This window comes from Corvus moneduloides, chromosome 1 (genome assembly GCF_009650955.1).
Source record: "Corvus moneduloides isolate bCorMon1 chromosome 1, bCorMon1.pri, whole genome shotgun sequence".
Classification (NCBI taxonomy): Eukaryota; Metazoa; Chordata; class Aves; order Passeriformes; family Corvidae; genus Corvus; species Corvus moneduloides.
In genome coordinates this window covers 19902373-19929673 of record NC_045476.1, presented here as the reverse complement: position 1 = coordinate 19929673, position 27301 = coordinate 19902373, and the positions used below count along the sequence as shown (strand labels likewise).

General features: G+C 42.7%; 1 protein-coding gene and 1 long non-coding RNA gene across 2 annotated transcripts in view; one reads left to right on the top strand and one right to left on the bottom strand.

Annotated features, from left to right (window-relative positions):
* Positions 1-613: 613 nt before the first annotated feature.
* Positions 614-27301, top strand: LOC116440358. Its single transcript, XR_004238568.1, has 3 exons — positions 614-791; positions 19598-19657; positions 27183-27301. It is a non-coding gene; the product is annotated as an uncharacterized LOC116440358 (long non-coding RNA).
* Positions 23925-27301, bottom strand: part of PRTFDC1 (phosphoribosyl transferase domain containing 1) — a 46138-nt gene continuing 42761 nt past the window's right edge. The window contains exon 9 of the mRNA XM_032101030.1: positions 23925-27060. Within this exon, the coding sequence (XP_031956921.1) occupies positions 27013-27060 (48 nt within the window). The 3' untranslated portion in view covers positions 23925-27012. The remainder of the gene's footprint in view (positions 27061-27301) is intronic.

The window sequence follows — 27301 nt, the reverse complement described above, 5'->3', positions numbered from 1 at the left end:
ATAACAGGAAAGGTTTAAGTGCTCGAATGGCAGAGAAAAGTGGAATGACAATTTGAGTTACCTTAGCTCCTTTACTGAAGTAACACCTCTGTGTTTGGTTCTGTGCTTCTGACTGGAAGGTGATAAATCAGCCCTATTTTGTAAAATGTTTAGTTTAACTACTGAACTGACAATTTAGATGGAAGTAGCTGGTGATGAATTGACAACAGTGTTATCACTCTCTCCTTGCTTGATCACATAATCAGCAGCTTGATCCGCTGATTAGCGAAGCCTTGTTTTAGTAGCACAGAGGTGCTAACAGCCATCTCCAAAATTCAGGCTACCCATCTTGTATTTTTTCTGACTATCCACAGCTTCCCTCTAGATGGACAAAGTGTGGCAGCTTTCTTCTGAGCTCTGCCATGTAACAGATCTTCCCCTAGAGCTGAGCTGGATCAAGGCAGCTTTCAGGCATTGAGGAAAAGCTCAGGAGTAAAAATCAGACATATCACATGAATATGTTGATTTCATTCAAACCCTCCCTCCTTCCAAAAATGACGTGCCCCACCCAAAGGCAATGTGTCAGTTGCTGCTCCCACATTTTACCTACTCTGTCCAAAGAGCTCTTACTTCACTTTGAGCTCATCAGAACCTCACTGCCAGATACCCTGTAGAAACCACGTACTTGGGTTTTACTGGCTTCTAAACCTGATTTTATGTGCTTCTACTTATGCCAACTGACCGCTGCTCAGCTCTCTTTTCACTGAAGAGACACAAGAGATGTTCTCTAGGACAGCAGGAGTCATCCAAAGGTCAGAAGGTGTCTGAACCTGTAAGCTGATTACTATTTATGGGGACTAGGCTCTGAAAGTGATATTACACTGGGGTGGGGTTTTTTTTGGTTGACTGGTTGGTTGGGGGTTTGTTGTTTGGTTTGTTTCCCCACTGCTTTCCCACCACCCATCTTTCTGTTGAAGCTTTTAAAAAGTGAGATGGAAAATAGGGAGAGCATCCAGGGAAGCATGATCCCACAAAAAAAGAAAAATGAAAAACAAACAAACCAAAACCCAAACCAAAAACCAAACATGTGAGGCAAGCTGGATTGTATTTATGTCTGTATGGTATAAATTTTCCAGAAGAGACTGGATTTGGAATATCTTTGGTATTTTAACAGAACTAAACTTTTACTATAGCTTCCTGAAAGAAGTATTATAAATTCCCCAGCAAGCTACATCCTGCTTCCAGAGAAAGGATTGTATATGAATGCTGCTTTCAAGAAGAAGAAAATACAGGATTAATTTTCTTTCAGTGTTTTACAAACCCTTTGAAGAAATGGTGCAGAAGATGCTGGCTGCTTGGAGTTAGAGATACTATCTAATGACTGATTCTGCTCTAGCTTTGGGGACTAACACAGACAACTGTGGGAATTAGGGACACTCAGGATTGGGTTCAGGTTCCAAGTGGCTCATCTGCCTTTACAGAAAAAAACCAACATAGGAATCCAGCAATGTAAATTATTGCAACTAATGAACAGAAATGCTCATTAATTTTCTGTAAACAGGCTGTGTTGATTGCCTATGCAAACTGTAGTATGGAAAGAAGAAACATGCTTTTGAACTGACTGAAGAAAGCATTAAACATAGCATGTTTCTAGTGTGACTAAATTAATCATCTGCACCCTCCACCAGTTTGTCCCTGTTTGGCAATGGACTTAGAGCTTCAAATCTAGTCAAAAATCAATCCAGTAATCTGATCAGCAATAACATAATGGTGGGAGAAGTCAAAATTAAAGTAATGAGCTAAGGAACAAAGCCGTGTTTACAGAATATTTTCAGCCCAGTCTTCTGCTGAGGCACCCTCAGATATTCATTTCAGAACTGCTTTCCCAGAAAAAAGCAGCAGCCAAATATTTTAACTCACTAGATATACTTGAACTTTTCGCTGCAGTATTGTGCTGTTCACATGTGCCAGACTCCAAATGGCTCCATGTGGATGCAAAGTATGTCCACACAAAGGTCATTTGCAGGATTAGACCAAAGAGTTGCATGGGAGGCAAGGGAAAGCAGTCCAAGTTAATTTAATTCTCAAGGCGGTCCTTCGGGCCTAAGCAAAATACAAAACAAACTGAGCACAGTAATGCAAAGCATTTTTCCCTGATGTCTAGGGTCAGGGATTAATATTTTTGATATATTAAGAGTGGTCTTTCCTTTTGATCAGGTAGGGATGGACTATTAGCTTTCAGGACTAAATGACTACCTGAGGTGAGGGCCACAAGTATTTTACAACTTTTATAAAGGTAATTAGCCTGAGTAACTGGATCTGATTAATATAAAAAAGACATCCAACGGGAAAACCCTCCTCCTTGATATGACATATTCCTGTTTACTCTTCTCATCCCCTGTGGGACCAGCTGCAGGAGCAACAGGTTCTATTCCATTTGCAATGTGTCAGGCTGCTCTTCTGGAGACATCCTCTAAGTTTTAGAGAAATTTTGATGAAAGCCAGAGAAGAAGCAAAGATTTGCAGCAGTCGTCATTTGTCAAACTTCTGTATTCACTAAAACTTTTTTGTGCTGCTCTTAGCTTCTATGTTTATTTAATCTGATTTTCCTTATTTTTTGCTTTCTTTTGTAAAACAACAGTTGTTAAAACACTGGCAGCTCAATCATTTTCTTGAAAACTGGTTATATTGCCTTTTGAACTGTGTGATACTTCCAAAGCACAAAAGAGTTAAAGAAAAATAAACAGATTACTGCAACTTTCTGAATTTCAAAATAGAGGCAAATAACATCTGTGCAGTGCTCAAGTCCCTTCCAATAGTTAGCTGCTTTAGCGAAGGGGTGAACCATGTGGAAACACTGCAGCAGTAATCTTTTGTCTTTTCCTCCTGCACGATGTGTTTTCTGACTCCAGCTCAGAGGATTATGCTTTTCCTGCTCATGACAATACTGTTCTTAGAAGAACAAAGATGAGAGCAGAGAGTGAGGCACATTGCTTGGATCACTGGGGAGGATGGTCCATGTTAGTGCTGCCTGAAGACAGCTACCTCAAACAGCTCCCTGATTTAGCTGCATCTGAAGCTAAATGGTAATTTCACAGACTGCTGGACTAAGGAAATAGTGCCCCCACCCCGCTCCTTTCCATGCTGCTCTGTGTTGATAGAGGGTACAGAAACTGACCCAGCTGGAGGGGATGGCAGCTATAGGGAGACTGGTCCTTCTGAGTGATGGGATTGTGCTGGTCAGTGATCCTGCTCCTTGCAGCATCCTCTGCAGAAGCATTGCTGGAGCACCTTATTCCTGTTGAATGTGTCACTCGGTGCAGAGCAGACTGGCAGGGTGTTCTAAACCATGTCAGGGCTCACCTGCCACTCTTCGACAGATGCGGTCTCCTTAATAGTCAAGTATTTTGGTTCTTCTCTGATAAATGTCAGAGCCTTGTAATCTGGGGTCTAGTTTGTTGTAGTCTTTGCTCATTTTACATTGGCTTCCTGCAAGCTTTTCGAGTTTCTGCTCATGCACTTTCCATTGATTATACATAAGATGCCTGCAGAATCTAAATGGTCCTTAGCGTTTTGGCTGGAAAAGCTTCAATTAAATGGATCTCATACTCTCTTCTTCTTTTTAATGAAATGACTTCTTTTGGTTCCAATTCAGGGCAGGAGCACTGCTGAAATATTGAAAACATTAATGGATTATCAAAGCATATGCTGGGTACTCTCCTTCAAAAATATGAATGTCTTATTCACCTTCAGTTTAGCTCAACGTGAAGACAAGAATGAGGGGCTCTTGTTACAAATACAGGTGTTGCTGCACAGCCACTACTGTTTATTCCAGGAGCAAGCAAATCCTTACAAATCTGGCTGCAATAGGACTCCCTTTCTGGGCAAACAGAGAGCTTAATAACACAACCCCTTAATATCCTGAGACAAGGGAAATTTTCTGCTTGCCTTGTGCTCTCCAAATGCACTAGACACTGAGGATGGTATTCATGACACCTGATTTTTTTACCCATCTATAAATTATTCATTTGATCTGAGATAATCAGCTATGCTCCCTCAATGGTCAATTAAGAGACAAAGAAGCTGGCCAGACATGTTCATACCACACATAAGATGGCTTGCATCAACCTCTCAGGGCTCTTATTTCTCTCCAGTGACTTCTGGGAAAACCCAGACTACTGCAACTGCAATGACATATTAGCCCACTTTCTTTTTGTCCACCCTCATATTGAGAGAATTTCAGAAAAAGTAACAATTTATTCTTGTGTATAAAACACATCCCTTTGATGGCTAGCCAGGGACAGCTGTGCAATTCTGCTCTGTGTAACTATACATATAGAAGTATTAATTATTTCTATATTTAGAAATAAATATGACATGAGGTAACAGCAAGGCTTTCATCCAAGTGTGTAGGGAGAATTTTCTCTTGGTAGCATGGGTGTTAACCAAGTATATTAACTGAGATGTTTCAATTATGTTAATTAGTTATTTTCTAATTCTTTAGCTTTATAAATTGTCGTGCCATTTTGTGGGGTGAGAGCAACAATGTGACTATGCTGCAGGATCTGTATTACTAGAGGTTTGTCTTTAGTAAGGAAGAATTTTTTACTCTGAGCAAGGTACCAGGCCTTGTATTTTGAAAGCTTCTGTAAAAGAAAATATTTATTTTCAGTTTCGTTTCATTCATCATGTTAAAAAATTTAGCAGTCTGGCTGTCACAAACTATACCAAGAATATTTGTGACCCTGGAAACAATATACCTAGTACATACGCTTTTTTTTTTACATAGAAATTGGATCCATTTAATAGTAATAAAGAATTGAGCAGTGTGTCCCCTACCACAGGAAATTATTAGAAGATCTGTTTCACAACTGATTTGTGTGTAAGTCCAGAGAAAAATAAAATATTGAAACATGATGTAATTGACCTCTCTTGAGGTGAAGAAACATCATAAACCATGTGCCAAATGCATTAAAACTAAATTCAAATCTTTTCAAAGTACACACTCTCATGAGGGCTGGGGGTTTTTTATGCGTTGTAAATCTGTATGTCAGCATCATAGAAAGACTTTCTGGACAGATATTCTTTAAACTACTCCATAGCAAGGAGTGATTAAATCCTTATCTTGTTCACCTGGACAAGACAGTGATTGGAAATGTGTTCTTTTCATGGAACTGGGATTGAGAACGAAGGCAACCCTACAGCAGGATGCTTTTCAGTCATGTGTGACTTGAACTGAGACCGCTGTGGTTATTCTTCAGATGCTGCCAGCAAACAGCATGAAACAATAACTTTGTTATCCAAGCATTGCCACATATATCACAGCCTCGATGTTAATTTAGAAAGCAAATACAACTCAGGGCTTTAACTGTATGTCTGTCTTAAGGCATAAGTATATGGGAAGGCATGTCAGAGGTCAAAGGTGCTGTTAACTACAGTTATGAAATAGAAAAGAAGTTTTGGGAAGGAGATCAAAAATAAACTTGTGAGTGTTAGCACTGTAGAATCTGTGACTCAGGCATCCATTGAACACATGCAAAGAGCATTTGGCAGCAGGATGGTCCTTCAGGAGAAACCATAGTATTTCTAAAGGTGCCAGAACACATAAGTAGCTGGGTATGGCCCCTGTGGATCGCCTGGTAGCAGCTCCTGCAAAGTGCTTGGAAGCCTGTGCATCTCTCACTGTATATTCTCATTTATCTACTTGCCTTTGGAGTCAAGAGACAGCCTCCCACGAGTTCCTGAGTGCCAAATTACAGTTACCCACTCTCTTGTTATAAAAGCCTCTCGTTCTCCTGTGACAGCTGTTGGAGCAGAGCAGTGCTGGGGGCGGGTCCTGCAGCCCACCGGCTCCTGGCAAGTATAGGAAGGCAGCATCACAGTGGAAGAAGATCTGCACAGGATATTGACCATTATTTCAACATAAACATATTTGAAATAATGAATATACTATAGAATATACTATGTTTTCCTTCTTTGTTGTAAGAAACCCTTTTTTCATCTCCCTATGAGGCTAATATCAAAATGTGCCTCTGTCACAGGACTTGCAAACCCCACTTTTTTTTCTTTTAAAGACCATTCATCTTGATTAGCAGGATTTCCAGTATTATAACTATGTCAAGAAAGTCAAACTAACTTAGGAGCCGTCTCACACACTACTGTGTTACCCAGGGGCAGATCAGGCCTCATTACTCCTTTCATGAAGCTATAGTGTTATGATCACTATTATAAAGACCTGAGGGCCTTTGGGATATTAGTCACATGTTAGATCTCCTCCCTTAAGTTCCTTGTGAATTTCAGGGGTTTTAAATCATTTTCCTTTTATGTGGAGAAATCCCTACCAATGTAGGAGCCAATTTCTAGTCACCTAAATGGTCATGTACACAACCCATAATTGCAGAATTTGTATTCAGTGAGCTACGCTCACAATGTTTATTTTACCCGCTTCATTACTGGATGGAACTACACAGCTCCATACTTATTTCAGGCTAAAAGCATGCAAGTGTTCAGCACTGAACCAGAAGAATATCTTTTCCTGGTTTACCTCCAAAGTAGTTCTGTTATGAAGATCTATTCCTAAACTAGCACACAGATGTCACTTAGAGACAGGTTGTAATGGGAAACATTGGCTTTTTGGCTAGATTAGTGCATTTAAATGGATCAATGATGTGATGCAGCTGTAGGGTGGAGGCTCTTTAAAAGCTGCATTTCTCAGTGCCAAATATAATGAAATACGGATGACTTCCAGCTAACTTATTGTTGATCTTTATACAAGGGGAAATTTTGCCACATGAGTATTTGATACTGTGAAGCTGCGCTGTGGAAAATCAAAAAAGATACACAGAGATTATAAAGATAAGACAGATACAGGGAGGAAGCAAAAATTGACAAAGTTGGTAAAATAAATGTGAAATGAGCTGTAGATAATCAAAGACGAGTAAAATAAAAATTATAAAACTCAATAAAAAAGAGATTAAAATAATGGAAAATATAACATAGAGTGAGTAACATGAAAATGATCAATAAAAGACTGGATGCAAACAGAATAATTATTGTATGAGAAATAAATTCTTCTGGAACAAACTGTAAAGCTGTACAAATTCAGAGCTAAGAAGGTTAGCCTGATTCTGAACTGATCACTTGTCAACACAGATAATTTTTTTTTTTTTGCTGTGTTGTACTCACAGCTCTTGATTTGGATTGTGTCTTATTACCTAAATTTACAATCTCAGATAGATAACAAAAGGGAGACCCGTGAAATAGTTCAGATCAATGTTCTTGTTCCCAAGTAATTCCCTTTTCCCCTCTATAGATCTACCACAGCCATTGTCAGTATATTTTTCTTGTTTCAGACTGTAAGATGGGAAACTCTCAGGCATTTTGTGCTAATCCAACAATAGTTAAAAAAAAAAAGTCTTGCCAACTGAAAAATGCAGCAGCCCATGTGAAGATGCTCAGCTGAAAAAGAAATAACACACACGAAAAGACTCTGACCTAACGTCCTCTTCAGCAAACCATAGAAAATGAAGACAGTTCTGGAGATAACAGTACTCAAGTACTTTTTTTATCAGACCCTTAAACTTGAAGTTACGGGTTTAATTTCAAAAGAAATCATCAAAATGTGACCCAGTTTGTGTTCAGGTTTCCTCAGCACTTCAACCCAAAAAAATGCATTAAAGGAGCGTTCAGTGAGTTGGAAGAACAGCTGTGTGTGGAGTGAGAGCAGGGCTGTGTGTGGAGAGCAGAGCTGTGCGTGGAGTGAGAGCAGTGCTGTGTGTGGAGAGCAGAGCTGTGTGTGGAGTGAGAGCAGTGCTGTGTGTGCAGTGAGAGCAGTGCTGTGTGTGGAGAGAGAGCAGTGCTGTGTGTGCAGTGAGAGCAGAGCTGTGTGTGGAGTGAGAGCAGTGCTGTGTGTGGAGTGAGAGCAGTGCTGTGTGTGGGGTGAGAGCAGTGCTGTGTGTGGAGTGAGAGCAGTGCTGTGTGTGCAGTGAGAGCAGTGCTGTGTGTGGAGAGAGAGCAGTGCTGTGTGTGCAGTGAGAGCAGTGCTGTGTGTGGGGTGAGAGCAGTGCTGTGTGTGCAGTGAGAGCAGAGCTGTGTGTGGAGTGAGAGCAGTGCTGTGTGTGCAGTGACAGCAGAGCTGTGTGTGGAGAGAGAGCAGTGCTGTGTGTGCAGTGAGAGCAGTGCTGTGTGTGGAGTGAGAGCAGTGCTGTGTGTGGGGTGAGAGCAGTGCTGTGTGTGGGGTGAGAGCAGTGCTGTGTGTGCAGTGAGAGCAGTGCTGTGTGGGGTGAGAGCAGAGCTGTGTGTGCAGTGAGAGCAGTGCTGTGTGTGGAGAGAGAGCAGTGCTGTGTGTGCAGTGAGAGCAGTGCTGTGTGTGGAGAGAGAGCAGTGCTGTGTGTGCAGTGAGAGCAGTGCTGTGTGTGGAGTGAGAGCAGTGCTGTGTGTGCAGTGAGAGCAGAGCTGTGTGTGGGGTGAGAGCAGTGCTGTGTGTGGGGTGAGAGCAGAGCTGTGTGTGGGGTGAGAGCAGTGCTGTGTGTGGAGTGAGAGCAGTGCTGTGTGTGGAGAGAGAGCAGTGCTGTGTGTGCAGTGAGAGCAGTGCTGTGTGCGCAGTGAGAGCAGTGCTGTGTGTGCGGTGAGAGCAGTGCTGTGTGGGGTGAGAGCAGTGCTGTGTGTGGGGTGAGAGCAGTGCTGTGTGTGCAGTGAGAGCAGAGCTGTGTGTGCAGTGAGAGCAGTGCTGTGTGTGGGGTGACAGCAGTGCTGTGTGTGCAGTGAGAGCAGTGCTGTGTGTGGGGTGACAGCAGTGCTGTGTGTGCAGTGACAGCAGTGCTGTGTGGGGTGAGAGCAGTGCTGTGTGTGGGGTGAGAGCAGAGCTGTGTGTGGAGTGAGAGCAGGGCTGTGTGTGGGGTGAGAGCAGTGCTGTGTGTGGAGAGAGCAGTGCTGTGTGTGGAGTGAGAGCAGTGCTGTGTGTGCAGTGAGAGCAGTGCTGTGTGTGCAGTGAGAGCAGAGCTGTGTGTGGGGTGAGAGCAGTGCTGTGTGTGGGGTGAGAGCAGAGCTGTGTGTGGGGTGAGAGCAGTGCTGTGTGTGGAGAGAGAGCAGTGCTGTGTGGGGTGAGAGCAGTGCTGTGTGGGGTGAGAGCAGTGCTGTGTGTGGGGTGAGAGCAGTGCTGTGTGTGGGGTGAGAGCAGAGCTGTGCATGGGGTGAGAACAGGGCTGTGTGTGGAGTGAGAGCAGTGCTGTGTGTGGAGTGAGAGCAGTGCTGTGTGTGGGGTGAGAGCAGTGCTGTGTGGGGTGAGAACAGGGCTGTGTGTGGGGTGAGAGCAGTGCTGTGTGTGGGGTGAGAGCAGTGCTGTGTGTGCAGTGAGAGCAGAGCTGTGTGTGCAGTGAGAGCAGAGCTGTGTGTGCAGTGAGAGCAGAGCTGTGTGTGCAGTGAGAGCCGAGCTGTGTGGAGTGAGAGCAGGGCTGTGTGTGCAGTGAGAGCAGTGCTGTGTGTGGGGTGAGAGCAGTGCTGTGTGTGCAGTGAGAGCAGTGCTGTGTGGGGTGAGAACAGGGCTGTGTGTGGGGTGAGAGCAGTGCTGTGTGTGCAGTGAGAGCAGAGCTGTGTGTGCAGTGAGAGCAGTGCTGTGTGTGGGGTGAGAGCAGTGCTGTGTGTGGGGTGACAGCAGTGCTGTGTGTGCAGTGAGAGCAGTGCTGTGTGGAGTGAGAGCAGGGCTGTGTGTGCAGTGAGAGCAGTGCTGTGTGTGGGGTGAGAGCAGTGCTGTGTGTGCAGTGAGAGCAGTGCTGTGTGGGGTGAGAACAGGGCTGTGTGTGGGGTGAGAGCAGTGCTGTGTGTGCAGTGAGAGCAGTGCTGTGTGTGCAGTGAGAGCAGAGCTGTGTGTGCAGTGAGAGCAGTGCTGTGTGGAGTGAGAGCAGTGCTGTGTGTGCAGTGAGAGCAGAGCTGTGTGTGCAGTGAGAGCAGTGCTGTGTGGAGTGAGAGCAGTGCTGTGTGTGCAGTGAGAGCAGAGCTGTGTGTGCAGTGAGAGCAGAGCTGTGTGTGCAGTGAGAGCAGTGCTGTGTGGAGTGAGAGCAGGGCTGTGTGTGCAGTGAGAGCAGTGCTGTGTGTGGGGTGAGAGCAGTGCTGTGTGTGCAGTGAGAGCAGTGCTGTGTGGGGTGAGAACAGGGCTGTGTGTGGGGTGAGAGCAGTGCTGTGTGTGCAGTGAGAGCAGAGCTGTGTGTGCAGTGAGAGCAGTGCTGTGTGTGCAGTGAGAGCAGAGCTGTGTGTGCAGTGAGAGCAGTGCTGTGTGTGCAGTGAGAGCAGAGCTGTGTGTGCAGTGAGAGCAGAGCTGTGTGTGCAGTGAGAGCAGTGCTGTGCATGGGGTGAGAGCAGTGCTGTGTGTGCAGTGAGAGCAGTGCTGTGTGTGGAGTGAGAGCAGTGCTGTGTGTGGAGTGAGAGCAGGGCTGTGTGTGGGGTGAGAGCAGTGCTGTGTGTGGAGAGAGCAGTGCTGTGTGTGGAGTGAGAGCAGTGCTGTGTGTGCAGTGAGAGCAGTGCTGTGTGTGCAGTGAGAGCAGAGCTGTGTGTGGGGTGAGAGCAGTGCTGTGTGTGGGGTGAGAGCAGAGCTGTGTGTGGGGTGAGAGCAGTGCTGTGTGTGGAGTGAGAGCAGTGCTGTGTGTGCAGTGAGAGCAGTGCTGTGCATGGGGTGAGAGCAGTGCTGTGTGTGCAGTGAGAGCAGTGCTGTGTGTGGAGTGAGAGCAGTGCTGTGTGTGGAGAGAGAGCAGTGCTGTGTGGGGTGAGAGCAGTGCTGTGTGGGGTGAGAGCAGTGCTGTGTGTGCAGTGAGAGCAGTGCTGTGTGTGCAGTGAGAGCAGAGCTGTGTGTGGGGTGAGAGCAGTGCTGTGTGTGGGGTGAGAGCAGAGCTGTGTGTGGGGTGAGAGCAGTGCTGTGTGTGGAGTGAGAGCAGTGCTGTGTGTGGAGAGAGAGCAGTGCTGTGTGGGGTGAGAGCAGTGCTGTGTGGGGTGAGAGCAGTGCTGTGTGTGGGGTGAGAGCAGAGCTGTGTGTGGGGTGAGAGCAGTGCTGTGTGTGCAGTGAGAGCAGAGCTGTGTGTGCAGTGAGAGCAGAGCTGTGTGTGCAGTGAGAGCAGAGCTGTGTGTGGGGTGAGAGCAGTGCTGTGTGTGGGGTGAGAGCAGAGCTGTGCATGGGGTGAGAACAGGGCTGTGTGTGGAGTGAGAGCAGTGCTGTGTGTGGAGTGAGAGCAGTGCTGTGTGTGGGGTGAGAGCAGTGCTGTGTGGGGTGAGAACAGGGCTGTGTGTGGGGTGAGAGCAGTGCTGTGTGTGGGGTGAGAGCAGTGCTGTGTGTGCAGTGAGAGCAGAGCTGTGTGTGCAGTGAGAGCAGAGCTGTGTGTGCAGTGAGAGCCGAGCTGTGTGGAGTGAGAGCAGGGCTGTGTGTGCAGTGAGAGCAGTGCTGTGTGTGGGGTGAGAGCAGTGCTGTGTGTGCAGTGAGAGCAGTGCTGTGTGGGGTGAGAACAGGGCTGTGTGTGGGGTGAGAGCAGTGCTGTGTGTGCAGTGAGAGCAGAGCTGTGTGTGCAGTGAGAGCAGTGCTGTGTGTGGGGTGAGAGCAGTGCTGTGTGTGGGGTGACAGCAGTGCTGTGTGTGCAGTGAGAGCAGTGCTGTGTGGAGTGAGAGCAGGGCTGTGTGTGCAGTGAGAGCAGTGCTGTGTGTGGGGTGAGAGCAGTGCTGTGTGTGCAGTGAGAGCAGTGCTGTGTGGGGTGAGAACAGGGCTGTGTGTGGGGTGAGAGCAGTGCTGTGTGTGCAGTGAGAGCAGTGCTGTGTGTGCAGTGAGAGCAGAGCTGTGTGTGCAGTGAGAGCAGTGCTGTGTGGAGTGAGAGCAGTGCTGTGTGTGCAGTGAGAGCAGAGCTGTGTGTGCAGTGAGAGCAGTGCTGTGTGGAGTGAGAGCAGGGCTGTGTGTGCAGTGAGAGCAGTGCTGTGTGTGGGGTGAGAGCAGTGCTGTGTGTGCAGTGAGAGCAGTGCTGTGTGGGGTGAGAACAGGGCTGTGTGTGGGGTGAGAGCAGTGCTGTGTGTGCAGTGAGAGCAGAGCTGTGTGTGCAGTGAGAGCAGTGCTGTGCATGGGGTGAGAGCAGTGCTGTGTGTGCAGTGAGAGCAGTGCTGTGTGTGGAGTGAGAGCAGTGCTGTGTGTGGAGTGAGAGCAGTGCTGTGTGTGGGGTGAGAGCAGTGCTGTGTGTGCAGTGACAGCAGAGCTGTGTGTGCAGTGAGAGCAGTGCTGTGTGCGCGGTGAGAGCAGTGCTGTGTGTGCAGTGAGAGCAGTGCTGTGTGTGGGGTGAGAGCAGAGCTGTGTGTGCAGTGAGAGCAGAGCTGTGTGCGCAGTGAGAGCAGTGCTGTGTGTGGAGTGAGAGCAGTGCTGTGTGCGCAGTGAGAGCAGTGCTGTGTGTGGGGTGAGAGCAGAGCTGTGTGTGCAGTGAGAGCAGTGCTGTGTGTGGGGTGAGAGCAGTGCTGTGTGTGCAGTGAGAGCAGAGCTGTGTGGGCTGACAGTGCTGACTGGATAACCCCTTGTGTTACGTAACAAAAGACCCAAAAGTGTAAATGGACAAGAAGGTCACTTGTATCTTGTCTGAACTTGCCTCATCACCTTTATTGCTTTTCCAAGCATCTACACAACTGTTTTATAGATGATTTTTTTCAAGAAGTCGGTGTGGCTGGATGCTGGTGGTTTGCTAAAAACACAGCCATAAATGAACCATTTTTTTGGTTTGTTGTTTTTGAGAACTGGAAACTTGAATTGTTTATGAGAAACAATATCCTTTTGGGCCCAAGGCCTTACTGCATTAACTGCACATGGAGTTGGACCATCTCTCACACGCAGCAAAAAGTGACCCATGGCAACAGAAGCTGTTTCTAGCCAATAGCTCTGAAGAAATTAGAGGGCTGGCTATGGCAGTCCCTGTTCCAGCAGGGCTCTGTAAAGCATTTTGCATTGTAAATTGCTTCAGCTCTGCCATCTAGGGGAGCTCAGCCCAGCAGGGTATGTACTATAGGAAATAACAAGGAATCCATCGAAAACAAAGGTTTTTGCTAGAAAAATCCAAGGACAATCCCTAGCCAGGCCTGTGATTTGGAGAGGAGGATAACCTGTACAGGACTCCTCTGGTCATCCTGCCAGGCTTTAGCTGTGATGTGGCCACAGCACAGAAATCTGATCAGACAGAGTCACATTAGCATTTCAACCTGGCCATAATGAGTAGAACACATGCAGCTGCAGGTTTGCCAGTCCCACATGAGCAGGCCCTAAACAAAGCTTGTTCTTTAATTTCAGGGGAAGAGAAACTGAGACTAAAAACATCTTTCAAAACTGTCTAGTTCATCCCCTTCCAATTCCAATTGGGTTGTTCCCAGTGCTCTGTTTTTTAGTGATTTATCTGTTCTAATTTTAAATGACTCAAGAGATGGAGTTTCCACCTCTTCCCGTGGGAAATTAGTCCACGGTCTGATAGACACAGCCAGGATATTTTCCTGATGTTCAACCTTCAGTGGTTTTCCTTTGTTCAGTTTAATCTCATTACTCTCAGTTATTCCCTGTCGGTCAGTACCAAGCACTCAGCCCCTCTCTTTTGTGTTTACACCTTCACAGTTGGATACAGTTGTCTTTAGAAAAATCTGGTAGGCTTGATTATATATTGTCCACCTTCTCAAATGAAGAGAAAAAACAAAAAAAAAATAAGAGTAAAGAATAGTACAAGTTAGACTTAAAGGATGTTTTCAAGACTTAATCTACTTCCATTCACCAAACCTCACAGAGACCTGCTCATGTTTTTTAGGTTACAGTGATTGGTGACCCCATACAAACCCATCACCGCTTTCCTACACATACAGAACTATGGGAACATAAGTTATACAAGGTGGGAGTAACGGATGTGAGAAACCAAAATCAGTTTTCTATAATAAGAGGACACAGAAGCCCAAGAGTTGCAAGAAAAATGTGTTTAGTGGAGTGGCATTAAAACATTACCAAAAATATCTGAATGTGACGAATAGGAAGTAGAAAAGCTGGTGAATCATAAGCATGGAGAAAGCTGCCGAAATGGTATTTATGGTGAGATCCTTCAGAGGCAAAGTACAGAGAGGGAAGAAGAGGTGATAGAATGCAGCTATTTCTTGAATTTGCAGAAAATATTGAAAAGAGAGTAAGGATCCCTTAACTCCTTGTAAGAAAGATTAAAAAATGTGGAAGTGGAAATAGAATCGTGGAAGCCAAATGAAAGAATGGAGAGTAACCTGAGCAAATCCTGTGAAAGTAGGAGACAGATCAGAGGAGGAAGGTAGTATTGCTAGAAATAAATCTATAGAAGCTTTTGTGGGACCCTCAGCAGACAGCTGGGCTTTCTGGAAGCATGGTCTGAAATGCGGTATCAATAGAACAGTCTGTTTCTGCTTTGCCCTCCTCATAAGGAAGCTGCTGAGAGAGATGCACTATTCCTTCTCCTTCCCCCACGAGCTTCTGTCTTTAATATACCTGAGTTTTACGTATAACAGTTTAAAATGTTTTTAAAGTGACAGTTTATAATTAGAATGGAAGACTCATCTTGCCTCCAGTTCTGAACTTTATGGACATCATGAGCCAAGTACACTGATTCAGTGGAGCACAGGTGGCAGAAGCCAAATCAGGGAAGAATTAGGTCAGAAGAAGAAAACTCTGAGCAATGATGTGCTGCTCAAGGAGCAGACCTCCAGCAAGGAGGAGAGAGCACCTGGATGGACAACTGGAGTCAAGGACAGGATTTTAAGGTGGGAGAGATTAAAGCATCCTTAGAAAGCATTGCTCATTGCACCTGCAAATATGCTAATTCCTCTTTTGTGGTGAAGCCACTGAGGAGGCAGCAGGAGAACATTGCTTTTGTCAGGGATAATGACTGTAACTCCGTGGCACTGACATTATCAGGAGCCACTCCAACAGCACGCGCACAAGCTGCAGGCCCTTGTCCTTTGCACACAAGTGAAAAGAAGAACATTCAGATACTAAGTAGGACAAAAAGTTGTTCTGGGCTCAGGCATGGCTGTTCCCAGGACACTGCATTGCCTTCCAGCCCATCTGGACTGCAGCGAGGTGTGGAAGAAAATTCTCTGGCATATCTTCATGAGCTAAGTGTAAAGTTATTATTGTTATGTGGTGGCTGGTGATAGAAACTGCAAGAACTCTTCTGGAGACAGCAGAATCTCCTTTCAGCTAGCTTAGTTCAGATAATGCCAAATAGACAGACCCTAGCCAGAGACATCCGAGCCCAGAGATACATTTAAAAATGTATAAGACATTCAGATTTTGAATTTTAGAAGTTTAAGCCAAATATCCCCTCTTGCCATAGATAACCTTCTGTGATACATATTTGAAAATTAGTTTTCTCTATAACCTCTTGCTTTTTTTCCCTTATGCTTTTTTTTTTTTTTCCTTTTTTTTTAAGGTTGTACATTTTCAGTTGGACTGGAACAAGCTGAAGTGCCTGGTAGCTGGCTAGGGTCACCAGCACTCTAGTTGTCAGGCAGGAACAAAGAAAGGCTGCAAAATGGCAAATAAGATCTCAGGCTGAACTTTTTGAAGAAGATAATAAATCAGGGGTTATAAGACATTAGGAGATTTTTAAACTGATTTAGGAGCTGTAAGGCTATGTAATTTTTAATTCATCTGGGAAGCAATAGCACGAATATAAGAGTTTTGTCTAGACCAACATCTAGTGATCTTTTCTAATTCTGCATTTTGCAGTGACTCCACCTAAGCCATTTGTCTTGATATTATTTGGCTGGACTGTAGTGCCGTGGTATGCAATATCACTTACTTATCCATTTTAAGGATCAGCCTTCAGCTCAGAAAGAGAAGAGAAACTGTCAGGACAGACAGCAAGAATCTGTGATTCACAAGATGTCACATGCTTCAGTTTCTTGACAGGAGTTTCTGAAACAAGAACCACCTGCTCCTGGTAGTAATGCAGCATCTCAGCTCTACAGCTATTTCAGTAGAGTCTGGAGGGAAAAAAAAGCTACAAGAAAGAAATTCTGCCAGAACTTTCAGCAGCAGTCCTGTGAGACCAGAAAGGAAGTGCAGCAGATCTGTCAGTCTGAGAGACCAGCAGAAGGCTGCTGGTTCCAGCGAAATTAAGACAAAGCAGAGCTAGAAATACAACAAAAGATAAACGAAGACAATAAAAGAAATGCAGTGGGAGAAAAAGAGAGTAGTATTAGGAAGAGGCCAAGGTGCTGCAAGCAGAGTATTATCTAGCAGTTGATCTGTTGGGCAAGGGGCCAATTAGCTAAACCCCAGCACACCCTAAGCCCCAGGCCTGTGATGGGGCATCCCCTCAGGGTGCTGCTGCTGAACAGGACACTTTGCCATGTGCAGTGCCACTGCTGGGGATGAAAAGCTGGGACACCTCAGCCCCTACAGAACCTTGGTTTCATTTGCTGTGGCACACTCTCTAATAGCTTGAAAGTCGTGCTTATACATATCTCTAAAATCAGGCCTGTAACTTCTCGATTTTTGAAACAGAAAATCTGTGTTCTTGCCCATATCCTGTATTTGTGCTGTGAAAGCCAGCTCTGACATATCTGCAAAGGGCCAACCTGTAACAGTCTTACTTAATGCAGTACTTTTCTCTAGGATGTCACTGCACTTGGCTATCCACTCGATTAGATGAGCTTCCATGTTTTTCAAGACTGATTTGAAAATATGAAGATATAGAAGGGAAGATGATATCCAGAAAGGAGAAGAGGGGTGGAATCTGGCCTTCAGCAATACCTGATATTTGGGTGGGAGCTGAAAGCATACAGCTGTTGCTTTTGATTTTAATTGCAATAGAATTTAAAAGAATTGTAATTAATATGACATGAAAGCTGAATGGAATGGTCTGGCATAAACTGAGCCTGTGGTTAGTTTAAACATCTATCACACTGACCTCTCATAAATCAGGGTCAGGAAATAATGAGGGGGCAGGCAAGTGTTTGTGATGTTGTTTGCTGTCTGGATGTTCAAAGGAATGCTGGAAGAATGTGCCAAGAATCTGGCTTTGTCAGGAAAAAATGTTACTGTTTTTGAAAAGACTGACAGATCTTTAGAGACAAAGAAGAACAAGTTGGCACACAGGTGAAGCAGACCAAATCCAGAAGCAGGGCTTCTAGAAGTTTCTCCAGGTGTTGCAAATAATTGAAACTAGTAGGATAGGCCCAAGACATCAGGCTGTAATCTGGCATCATGCTGTGCCTGTGTGTGGAACCAGTCCCAAGGGTGGGAGCAAGGTGGGGGTCTCAGCAGCCTGTAAGGCTTGTGTAGGTGCCTGCCCAGTCCAGAGAGCAAACCTGGGGTTGCAGAGATAGATACTGATTGCAATGCACTGGGAAAAGCAGATCAGCAATCTGTGGCATTGCCACAAAAATCTGCAGCAGGAACTCAGATGAGGCCCAGCGTATATTCTATGCTATTGTCATGGCCAGAAGGGCTGAAATGATGAAGGATATTCCTCTAAAGCCAGTTGTTCTCACTTCGAGGCTGCCTTGCTGTGGCACAAAATGTCACTGGAGCAAGAGAAAACAATTTCGTAGTTGCTGAGATAATTCAGAACTTAAATGTGATCCACTATGAACGCAGCCAAGATGTATTGGGAGAAGTAAGGCGCGCTGACCTGCTGTGGAAAGCACGAGGGAGGGCAACAAGAAAGATAATTTGGATGAGCAATCTGCGTTGCCACCTTTGAAATATACTTGTTGGAAGGAGGGAAAGTGAGCATCCTAAGTTAAAAATAGACTTGTGAGGGTTCCCTTAACTGGAATTTCTAAGGTCAGTAAAGTAGAGCTAATGAAGCACACTCGATATACAATGAGGCAGGAATTCTGTGGATTAAATTTACTGACTTAAAACACAGAAGTTCTGGTAGAATTCTGAAAAATGAATGAGAATGTGAGAAATAGAAAAATACCTTTTAGCTGAGACTTTCTCAAAACAGGGATAGAAAAAACTGATTTTTATTTTGAGCTGTTTTTCTATGTCCACATTTCTACTAACAACTAATATTATAGTTATAATGTATATTATTTATGTATAATATTATACATAAATAAGAATTATTTTTTGTTTTTCAGAAAGCAATTAGTGCAGCTAGTGACACCTGAATGCTTAATTGCCTATTTTAAAATTAACTTTTAGAGCAAATTTGGTATGAATTAACTCAGAAGAGTGATGGCAACTTCCCAAGATTTTTCACCTTAGGTGAACCTATAGACAAAAGAACAAATCATAAATGCTTTTTTTCTTGGAATGACTAATTAGAAGACTTTTGAAAATAAGTTGGCAAGGGATTTTTGCAAAGTGTGTCAGGGAAGAGGAAAATTTTTTAAAAAGCCAAAGCCTCCCCAAACTCTAAATTCTTAAATAATTATTTACAAGTTTGCAGATCTTTATCTGTTAGCTCTTAGTTTCTATGATAAATACAGTATTACCTACTAGGACACTACATTTCTCTATATATCAAAACTGTCTGAAGGAGCGAAGGCAGCAGCTTCTTTCAACGGCAGCAGAGAACATCAACCAGGCCTTGGTGCCTTAGCGTTTCACGTATCTTGACACTATAATTTTGATTAAACCTAAACATGGAAATCACCTACTTTCTTGATTTTCAAAATAACTTTTTCCCACTCACCCTATTATTTCAGTTGTAGCTGTGGGCTGGGAAGGGAGTAGGTCAGGAATGGTAATATTGAACTGAAAAACGCACATTTATGAAGCAGTCTCAGGCGAGAGCCAGTGGAGGGTGAGAAAAAACTGGTTCTGGAAAGAAGCTGAAGCAAGGTAGCACCAGCAGCCAGGGAGAGCAGCACAAACCCTCGGGAGAAGGGCAGGGATGTTTATACAGGTAGCATGAGGACATTTTTTATTTAGAGCTTGTTCTTGGTGAAAAGCTAACTCCTACACCTTTACAGTTTTAAACTGTGATCCCATCTGCTCTAACACTGGGAGCTGAGCTTGGAAAATGCCAGGAGACCTCAGCGGGGTGCTGGACTTGGCGTTGGGAGCTGCCACTAGAGGCTCTGAGCCCTGAGGGAGCACTGTGCTCCTGATGAGGTGCTCCGGCTGCTGCATAAACCAAAGACTGTGATTGTCCTTCTCATATCCCCAGCCCAGCCCTTCCAAAAATGGCAGGGTAAAATGTCACTATCCCTATCCCAGTTCAACCCAAGCCTGTTACTCCATAGGCTGTGCTGATACCCAGTACTTTGTGGCCACTCCTGCACCACGTAACTGGTAATAATTTTACATAGTTTAGTGCTTTGGATGGGAAAGGGTTTCTCTTAGCAAATTAAGGTAGAAGATGCAGAGGTTGTGCCTGCTCTGTCAGGATAATGACTGTGGATGAAACTGTGGCTTTAGGCAGGCCAGGTTGGTCTTGAAGAGCCTCAAGGGAGAAAGCCTTGGAATTCACGGGCAGGTGAACTACAGAGCAGAATAAAGCAGCTGTGCTCTGTGATGATTGTTATGATTCATAAACAAGAGTTTATATTATACTCTTTTTGTTTTACTAGAAATGGGCCTTGTAAATTATTATGAATTTGGAAAGTCTGCCTAATGATAGCTGAGAACAGCTATGATGTGCCTTTGTCTCCTCAGGTAATGAAGATTTACCTCAACAGCAGAGACTTCCAGAGCACATTGGTGGATCAACTGGTGGTAAGCCTTACTTCAAACTGCACGGCTGCTTTCGTGTCATATTTAGTGATGTATTAAATTTTGTGCCCAAAGTTTACATTCTTGTAGTTAACAATAGTACAACCATTCCTAATTTTAGGCCGATGCCATTATATTAAAGGAGGCAAAAGCACTGTTTGGAATAACATCCACATTGAAAATTATACTATTTTGATGTGTACACCTAAACTAACAAAAATCTGTGGCTCGGATCTTGCTCAGACTCTGTAGGGGCTGAACGTGGGGTGTGTGAGCAATGGTGGTCACCTGGTCTGTGTTCCTCTGTAGGAACGGGTCTTGTATGTGTGGAGTGAGTTGCCATTCAAATACAGAGAGCATACACTCCTTCTTGAGTAGCTTTACTTTTCACAATCTATTTTGGCTTCACACAATACTGTTGGCCTTCTGCATAAAAAAATTTACATGTCTCAGAGACTGCTGAAGTTGAGACAGTCTAAACACAGTTTAGGGGATGGAAAATAACCCTGGTAAATCTGTTCCCAGCCAAAGAGTTCAGATCTGCCTGGGGCAGTGCCATGATGTGCCTCGATTCCCTTCTTCCCTTCTGCATAGGAAAGATGTTCTTATGTTTGACTCTTTTTCTATAAATAAACGGACCTTAATCAGGAAAACACTTGCTAGCTTTGGACTCCAGCTTGTGACTTGTGTGGGGAAAATATTAAAATATTTTGAGGCATATTTTGGCTAGACTGCTGTGAGATATGGCTGAGGCCTGACCTGACTGGGATAAACCCTATTCTGGATTTGTCTGAGTACTGGAGCTAGAAAAGCTGCAGCAAAGGAGGATGTTTGTTGTGCTGATTTGTGTCTCAATGGCTGGATTCCTCCTCCAGCCCCAGCTGCTGCCTAAGCTCTGGGAGCAAACAAAACCACACTGTACAATGGTGGTGGCACAAAATCCTCCTCCATGCCTTACAAGCCAGTCACCTCTAATACTTCTGGATACAAACCAGAGACTTTTTTTCCCAAAAAAATTGTAAATATTTGCTACGTTTCTTAAAATCTCCCATGAAAGACCAGTGACTGCCACTCAGCAGAGTATCTCAGCACTTTGTGGGTTTTATTTTCTCTTAGGGTTGCAAACTCAGCAGGGTCTGTCTCCAGATCATCTTTCACCTCTCTCCCAGCACCTGTGAGCTGGTAAATTGGGTAATAGGCTAAGAGGAATTGGGAGAAATTAAGATGTAAGGAATAGGGGTAAAGCTTAGAGGGGAAGACCTTAAAATCTCAGAAAATAAGACAGAGAGGCTGTGGGGAACAACACTGAGATCTATATAGATGGAGTAACACAGATGTCTAGTACTTGATTAAATTTAAGATAGAGAGATTGAGATTGACTTTACAGGGCTACAGCTTAGGCAAAATAGTACTGCAAGCTTCAGTTGGGTGTTTGTAGTTAAAAGCTTGAACACAGTTAATAGCATCATGTTATTATGTGAACTGCTTCTGAAGGAAGATAAACAATTTCAGTTTATTGTGGTTTTCTTTCCCATATGGCACAAATGGGCCCAGGACCAAACTGGCTCTCAGCAGAAAGCTTCCATCTCCACACTCATTCAGCAGGTCATATTTAACCAATTTTAATATCTTGCCTGTACACCCACTGGTGGATCCATTCCAATCAATATTCTACAAATAAAGTTTTTTTATGACACTTCATTTTTTACTCTCCTTGACTCTTTTGCCACTGTTGTTGAATATTCCTTTGTAGCTGATCTGTTTTCTGTCTCTCTGTGCTAATGTTTATGCTGAGTTATTATTTCCAAAAGCTAAATTTTGAGCACTCTCACTTCATTCCAAATTTCCTAAGAAAGAGCAGAAACACTACTATAATAATGCTCATGAAAACCCAAACAAATAAATCGATTAAACACTTGTGTGATTCAGAAAGACAAAGAGATATTCATGCCCACATCAAAGAATAGCACGATTGTACTTGCCTCTCCTTTTTGTTGTGATATCCTCCTGTTTTCATTCCAAGTTATGTTGCTGCATATTTTCCCAGTCCATCCAGATTAGGCAAGAAACATATTTTCAAAGGTACATGGTCACTGAAGGATGCAGCTAGGCACCTACCCAAGCAGGTGAAATCCCATGAAATTCTCTTGGATGCATAAGCACCTTTGAAAATCTGCTTTTGAATGTTTCAGGAAAAGGGCTTAACTTTCCTGGTAAACAACAAGCATTCGTGACTGTCCTTGAAAACTACAGGACTGGCAAGGACTTGGTTAAAACACATTGTGATAGAATAGAGCATAAAAGCAGGGTGTAACTGGAGATAAGAAATCTGAAGAAAAGAGATTAATACTTCTAGACGTTTATGAAAATGGAAGATTGCTGAGAAAAGACACTTCAAGATAACTCTGTTTTCTGGCATTGCTTCCAAAACATCTTAGCTAAATTCCAGTGTTTTTCTATGCAAATTCAATAGCTATGAAGGCATAACATATGTCTTCCAGCAATAGCCGTCCCTTGTGTAACCTCATGACTTAACAGCACTGATAAATGTACAAAGCTCTACTAACAGTAGGAAAATGGATTTTTGAACACATGTAGTAATGAGTTAATTTAATGAAATTTTGTGGCATGATTAAAAGCAAGACTTTCTTACCATTATCAGAGGCCAAATCATGCAGATTGAAGACAAACTTCTAGAACTACAGTACTACAAGTAATTTTTGTCTCTTTCTGCTATGGAAAAACAGAGGAAAACTTTCATGCCACTCCTGAAACAAACTAAAGGTCATCCTCTGAACAGTATCCAAAACTTAGTATTAGACATAAATCGCTGTACTGCAGACTCCAATAGTTTGTCAGTAGTTCATTGCTCCATGCAGCAGCAGAAGGAACGAGGCTTGACAGCAAGTATTTAACTAATTGAGTCTAAATTTCTGCATTTGGAAACCCCTTGGTGTTCCAAAACAACTGCTGGCAGCAGTGAAAAGTTCAGCTGCGGATACGCATGTGTTCATGTGAAGGTACAAAGAAACCAAGCACTGGTTTATTGACAGAAAGGAAGGCAGGGTCAGCCAGTTCTGCGTAACAGCACAAGCATCCAAACTACAGCTGACAGCCTTCAAAGGGCTTACGGAGCCTCACCCAGAACTGATGTCTCCTTTTTTCCCTTCTAAAAAATTTTGTGTGTTTTCTGCAAAATAAAGGATAACCTTTCCTCAGTATGTTTGTACTGCCTTCTTTATTTGAGGTGTCTTCCCCTTCTAATAATTTATAAGTGCATAATATTGCTGTTTCTTAACAAATAATTATCCTTTTAACACTACAAAATAATCCCACAGTATAGTTTATGGCTTGTGATCAAACTTTTCTAGCTGGCCAAGTGTTGCTGTGGTGCTGTCACTGCTCTGAATATCCCTGGCAAGCACAGCAGTCATTCCCTAGTGGTACAAACATTTCAGCCAGGTACTGGCATAGCTGTACGTGGCTGCCTTCCCAGAGGAAGGCATGTGGCATTAAAACAGTAACTGTGAAAAAACTGTGAAAAGTGTATGAAATTAAGATGCAAGCATTTATTTTCCCTCCACTGTATTTTCAACTTTTTGAAAGGATGGCTAAAGCACCTGACACCCTGCTTCTCTCACCTAAAAGATTTCAAATGGGGACAGAGACAAGCACAGGAGGAGGCTGAATCAGCCCCTTAGTCATCTGGAGAGTACAACCAGAGCTAACTTTTGGAAGGCTGAATTGGTAACACACACCTACCTTAACTTATATATCTACATTTCTCCCTCCAATTTAAGGAGAAAAAGAATTTAAGATACCTTTCCCAGTACACTGAGATACTGCGTTCATCTCAAATCTTTATATTTAGACTATGAGAGGTTTTGGAAAACATTTAAAAAGGTAAAAGAAGGAAAAAACATCCTCAAATATGATGGTTTTACAAAAGGGCAAGGAATCTCTCTGTCTCTTGCTACACGACCCTGTACTGGTTTTCTTTTGAGACTCTCATTTTTAACTGAAACTGAAAATTAAAGTTTTCAAGGTAGCTAGAATCAATTACAGTTTGCATGTGTAACAAGTTTGATTACAATAGGGGTGTTCACTGCTATGTTATCTGAGAAAATCAAAATGCAAAATATGCAGAGAAGCCGATTCAGCCTTTATCTTCTTCAGTATAAAGAAATATTAAAATTTAGAATTCTCAATATTTGTATTTAAATAAATCTTATTCTTACCACTGAGCAATAATGATGACCCATGACAAAAGTACATCTCAATCATTTTACTGTGTATACATTGTGATGATTTGACTCTTTCACAGATCAGAAACTGTTCTGCAGCTGAATATCACATACAGTTAGTATTGTATTTTGGGGGAAATGTTGGAATTTTCCATTATACAAATTTATTAATAACACTTTGAGGATTAACATAACATGGTCAAGAAATATAACTAATAGTAAGCAATCAGACACTATTTTCTACTTTGTTCAGCTCTAACTAGAAGAGTGCAGCAGCTGATTCAATTGAAAAAATATCTTAATTACAGACCACTTAGACTATTTAAATGCTATTTTTTAGGCAGAAAATAGTAGATATTCAGACCGTATCTGTGGTTTGCAACATGAAATCCTAACTTATATTCAGTCAATCAAGGTGCAGGAATTATTCTTCCTACTTTGACCTTCTCTCCAGAAAATCACTTTTGGCTATTTTGGAATCAGACATAAATTGACTGAATAAAGTCTAAAACCTGATGGCTGATAAGTATTTACATCACAGGTGGGGAAAAGATGCTGGTGTTAAGTGCACAAGAAGAAAAACTGAGATAAAAAAGGAAGCCCACCCATAAACACAATGTCCAAGGAAAAGAACGGATTTCAAAAAACATCTTCTTCTCTTAAGTAACAGATGTTGCTGAACTGATTAAAAAAACCCAAACATAGCTTTGTGGGTCATAGTGTGCAACCATAACTGAAAAAATATTTAGTGGCCTTTTAGTTAAAGAAGTGGAATCAACACTGTTACCAAAACACAAGACAATAAATTCTCTGAGCACACCAAAGAGACTAAGCCCAGTATTAATCAGTCATATATGCATGATTACCTGTTCCCTCAGTTACACTAATGATATTTTGGAGTCTGATTGTTAAAGTAATTGAAAGCTAATTTTTCAGGTGGAAGTGCTTCAAGTGAAGAGTAATGTTGATGGCAGCTGAGATGCCTGGAGATGCTCAGATACATATAAGTACAAAATTCAAATATGACATTAGAAGAGAACAGCCCCTTATTCTCGGCATAATTCCACATGCAAATTCATTAGTGAAATCTGTATGGTGCTCTTTCACAATGTGAAAAATATGATGACAGGAGGAAATGGAATTTGAAGAAACACACCAGTTCTCATATTTGCTAGAAATCTGGTCTTTTCTATTAAGCATGTAGATTTTAATAATCTGAGTCTTCCAGTTAAACAATTTTAACACTGTCTGAAGTAAGCGTATCTACAGTACTTCATATTTTCACTCTAATTTTACACTAACTCGCTACATTTTTGTTGTTGTTGCTGAAAGCTGATCAATGTAGCAAGGTGAATTGGACTGCGATTTTTTAAGAAGAGAGGACAAAAAGGAAATAACCTAACGGATGTCTTGGACTAAGCCTAAGCCTAAGCATGTCAGTCTATTCAGTGTGTCATTACTACTAAATCCAGGGCAGTCAGAAGCATTACGAAAAACTTCACTACTCTCATAAAACAAAAAGTGATAAAATTCTTCAGCAGCTTCTTCCAGGTTCTGTAAGGGTATGCATTATTCTCCAAAACAGAAGAAATTTACTCTGAGGGAAAGCTTTTCAACAGAACTCTTTTAAAATACAAGTTAAAGGAGTAGAAAAGAGCTCTAGCAATCACCGTAATTCTTTGATCTTTTTCATTCCCTTAACATCATGGATTTTATCCAAATAACAATAGATTATCAGCTACAGAATAAATACATATGGTATGTTTAGATTACCAGGTAAATACATATTTTCGAAAAGCTTTTATGGGATGTGCAAAATACACTGAAGCGGGAAAACAAACAACTGTGCAATGTAACAAGAATTCTTCATGTTCCTTTATTAGTTTATATGAATCTGCAGCTAGTAACAATCTGCCTCTCAGTTCAGAGCAAAGCTACTGATACACAGCTACTTACTTTGCATTGGTTTCCCTGGGGAAGTTTTTGAGAACACTTATATTCAATACAGAATTAAACTTTTCTCAGTTAATACAGTATGTAAATTCACAAACTTCTTCAAACACAATCTATAAATGAAGGAATTTAGGGTCTACAGCGCTCATGCATTAACTGGTTTTCTGTGTTGTCCTATACATTTTTTCTTTTTTTTCTATACAAGTCTTCTTCAGCATTGTCAGATATGTGTTCTCAAAGACTACGGAAGGTTACAAAAAGTCTCAGCTTAGACATTCTAAAAAATCAAATCATAACTGAATAATTGTCTGACTGGCATTAAACTTCTGTGGTAAATGAGGTTTAGTTAAGTAAATGAGGTTTAGTTAAGAATATAAGCTCAGAAGAGCACTCTTAATTTTCATACTTGTTTGTGTCCTAGAGAAGAAAGGGATACCATGCAGAAACTCAAACCTGCCTGGCATTGGTTTGCCTTGATTAAATTTCAGCACATTAAACAGGTCAGATCTATGGCTACATGACATACCAGAACCACAGTATCTTCCAGTTTTGGGTCAACGGGGCCTTGCAAAGGTTCATTTTGACCTGTACTCTAATTCAGCACATTCTGAGAGCTAAAACTTTGTTTGGAAGAGTGGGTAATGAACTGCAACACAACAGAGAACTTCAGCTGAAACTTTTGAATTGTGGAGTTAAATCAAAATAATGCTTGCCATTTGGTAGCAGCATATCTGACCAAGACTAAAGGGATGATGAAGTCAATAAAATCTTGTAAAACAATCTTCATTCACAGAATGGCACTTTTGAACAATCTTACAAAATACAGTGCAGTAGATGAATTGCAATAGGTGGAAGGAGGGACTGAGCAAAGAAAAGATGCGTTCACAATGAGATCTGAGGCAGACAAGTTATTAGTCAAAAGGCATCTTAGGTGGTAATTTTAATACTTAATAAAGGTAGTAACTGTAAAAGTCCTATGCTTCACATTTTAGATAAGAGCTCTCACTTGTGTAAATATTCATCAGCATCTCTAGAGTAAACCCCTTCTTATACTGAGTTAAAAGACATACGAGTCAGTTGAATTGCTCTTCAGGGAGATGCTTGAGGGAGTGTAGTCAAAGTTCTGCTTCACAGAAATATTCAGGTGTGGATGTTACTGCTTCAGACTCTGTATTTTGTTTTGCCATGATCATTGATAACGCATATGTGCTGAAAAAAACAGAACAGATTGCAAAAGCATGGTTGAGTACATTATTAATTATTAATGAATTGTTTAGAAATTCTTAGGCTTGGCCTACCTAGTGATCTTATGATTACTCTTTCCTTTCCAGTCATCTGGAAGTGAATTCTGATTTCATTTTCTAGCTACAGCAAGTTTTCCCACTTCGAATTCCCAGCTTTGAGGTGCACCTCTGGGAGTACCACAAGAAGCAAAGGCAAGGTTTGCATC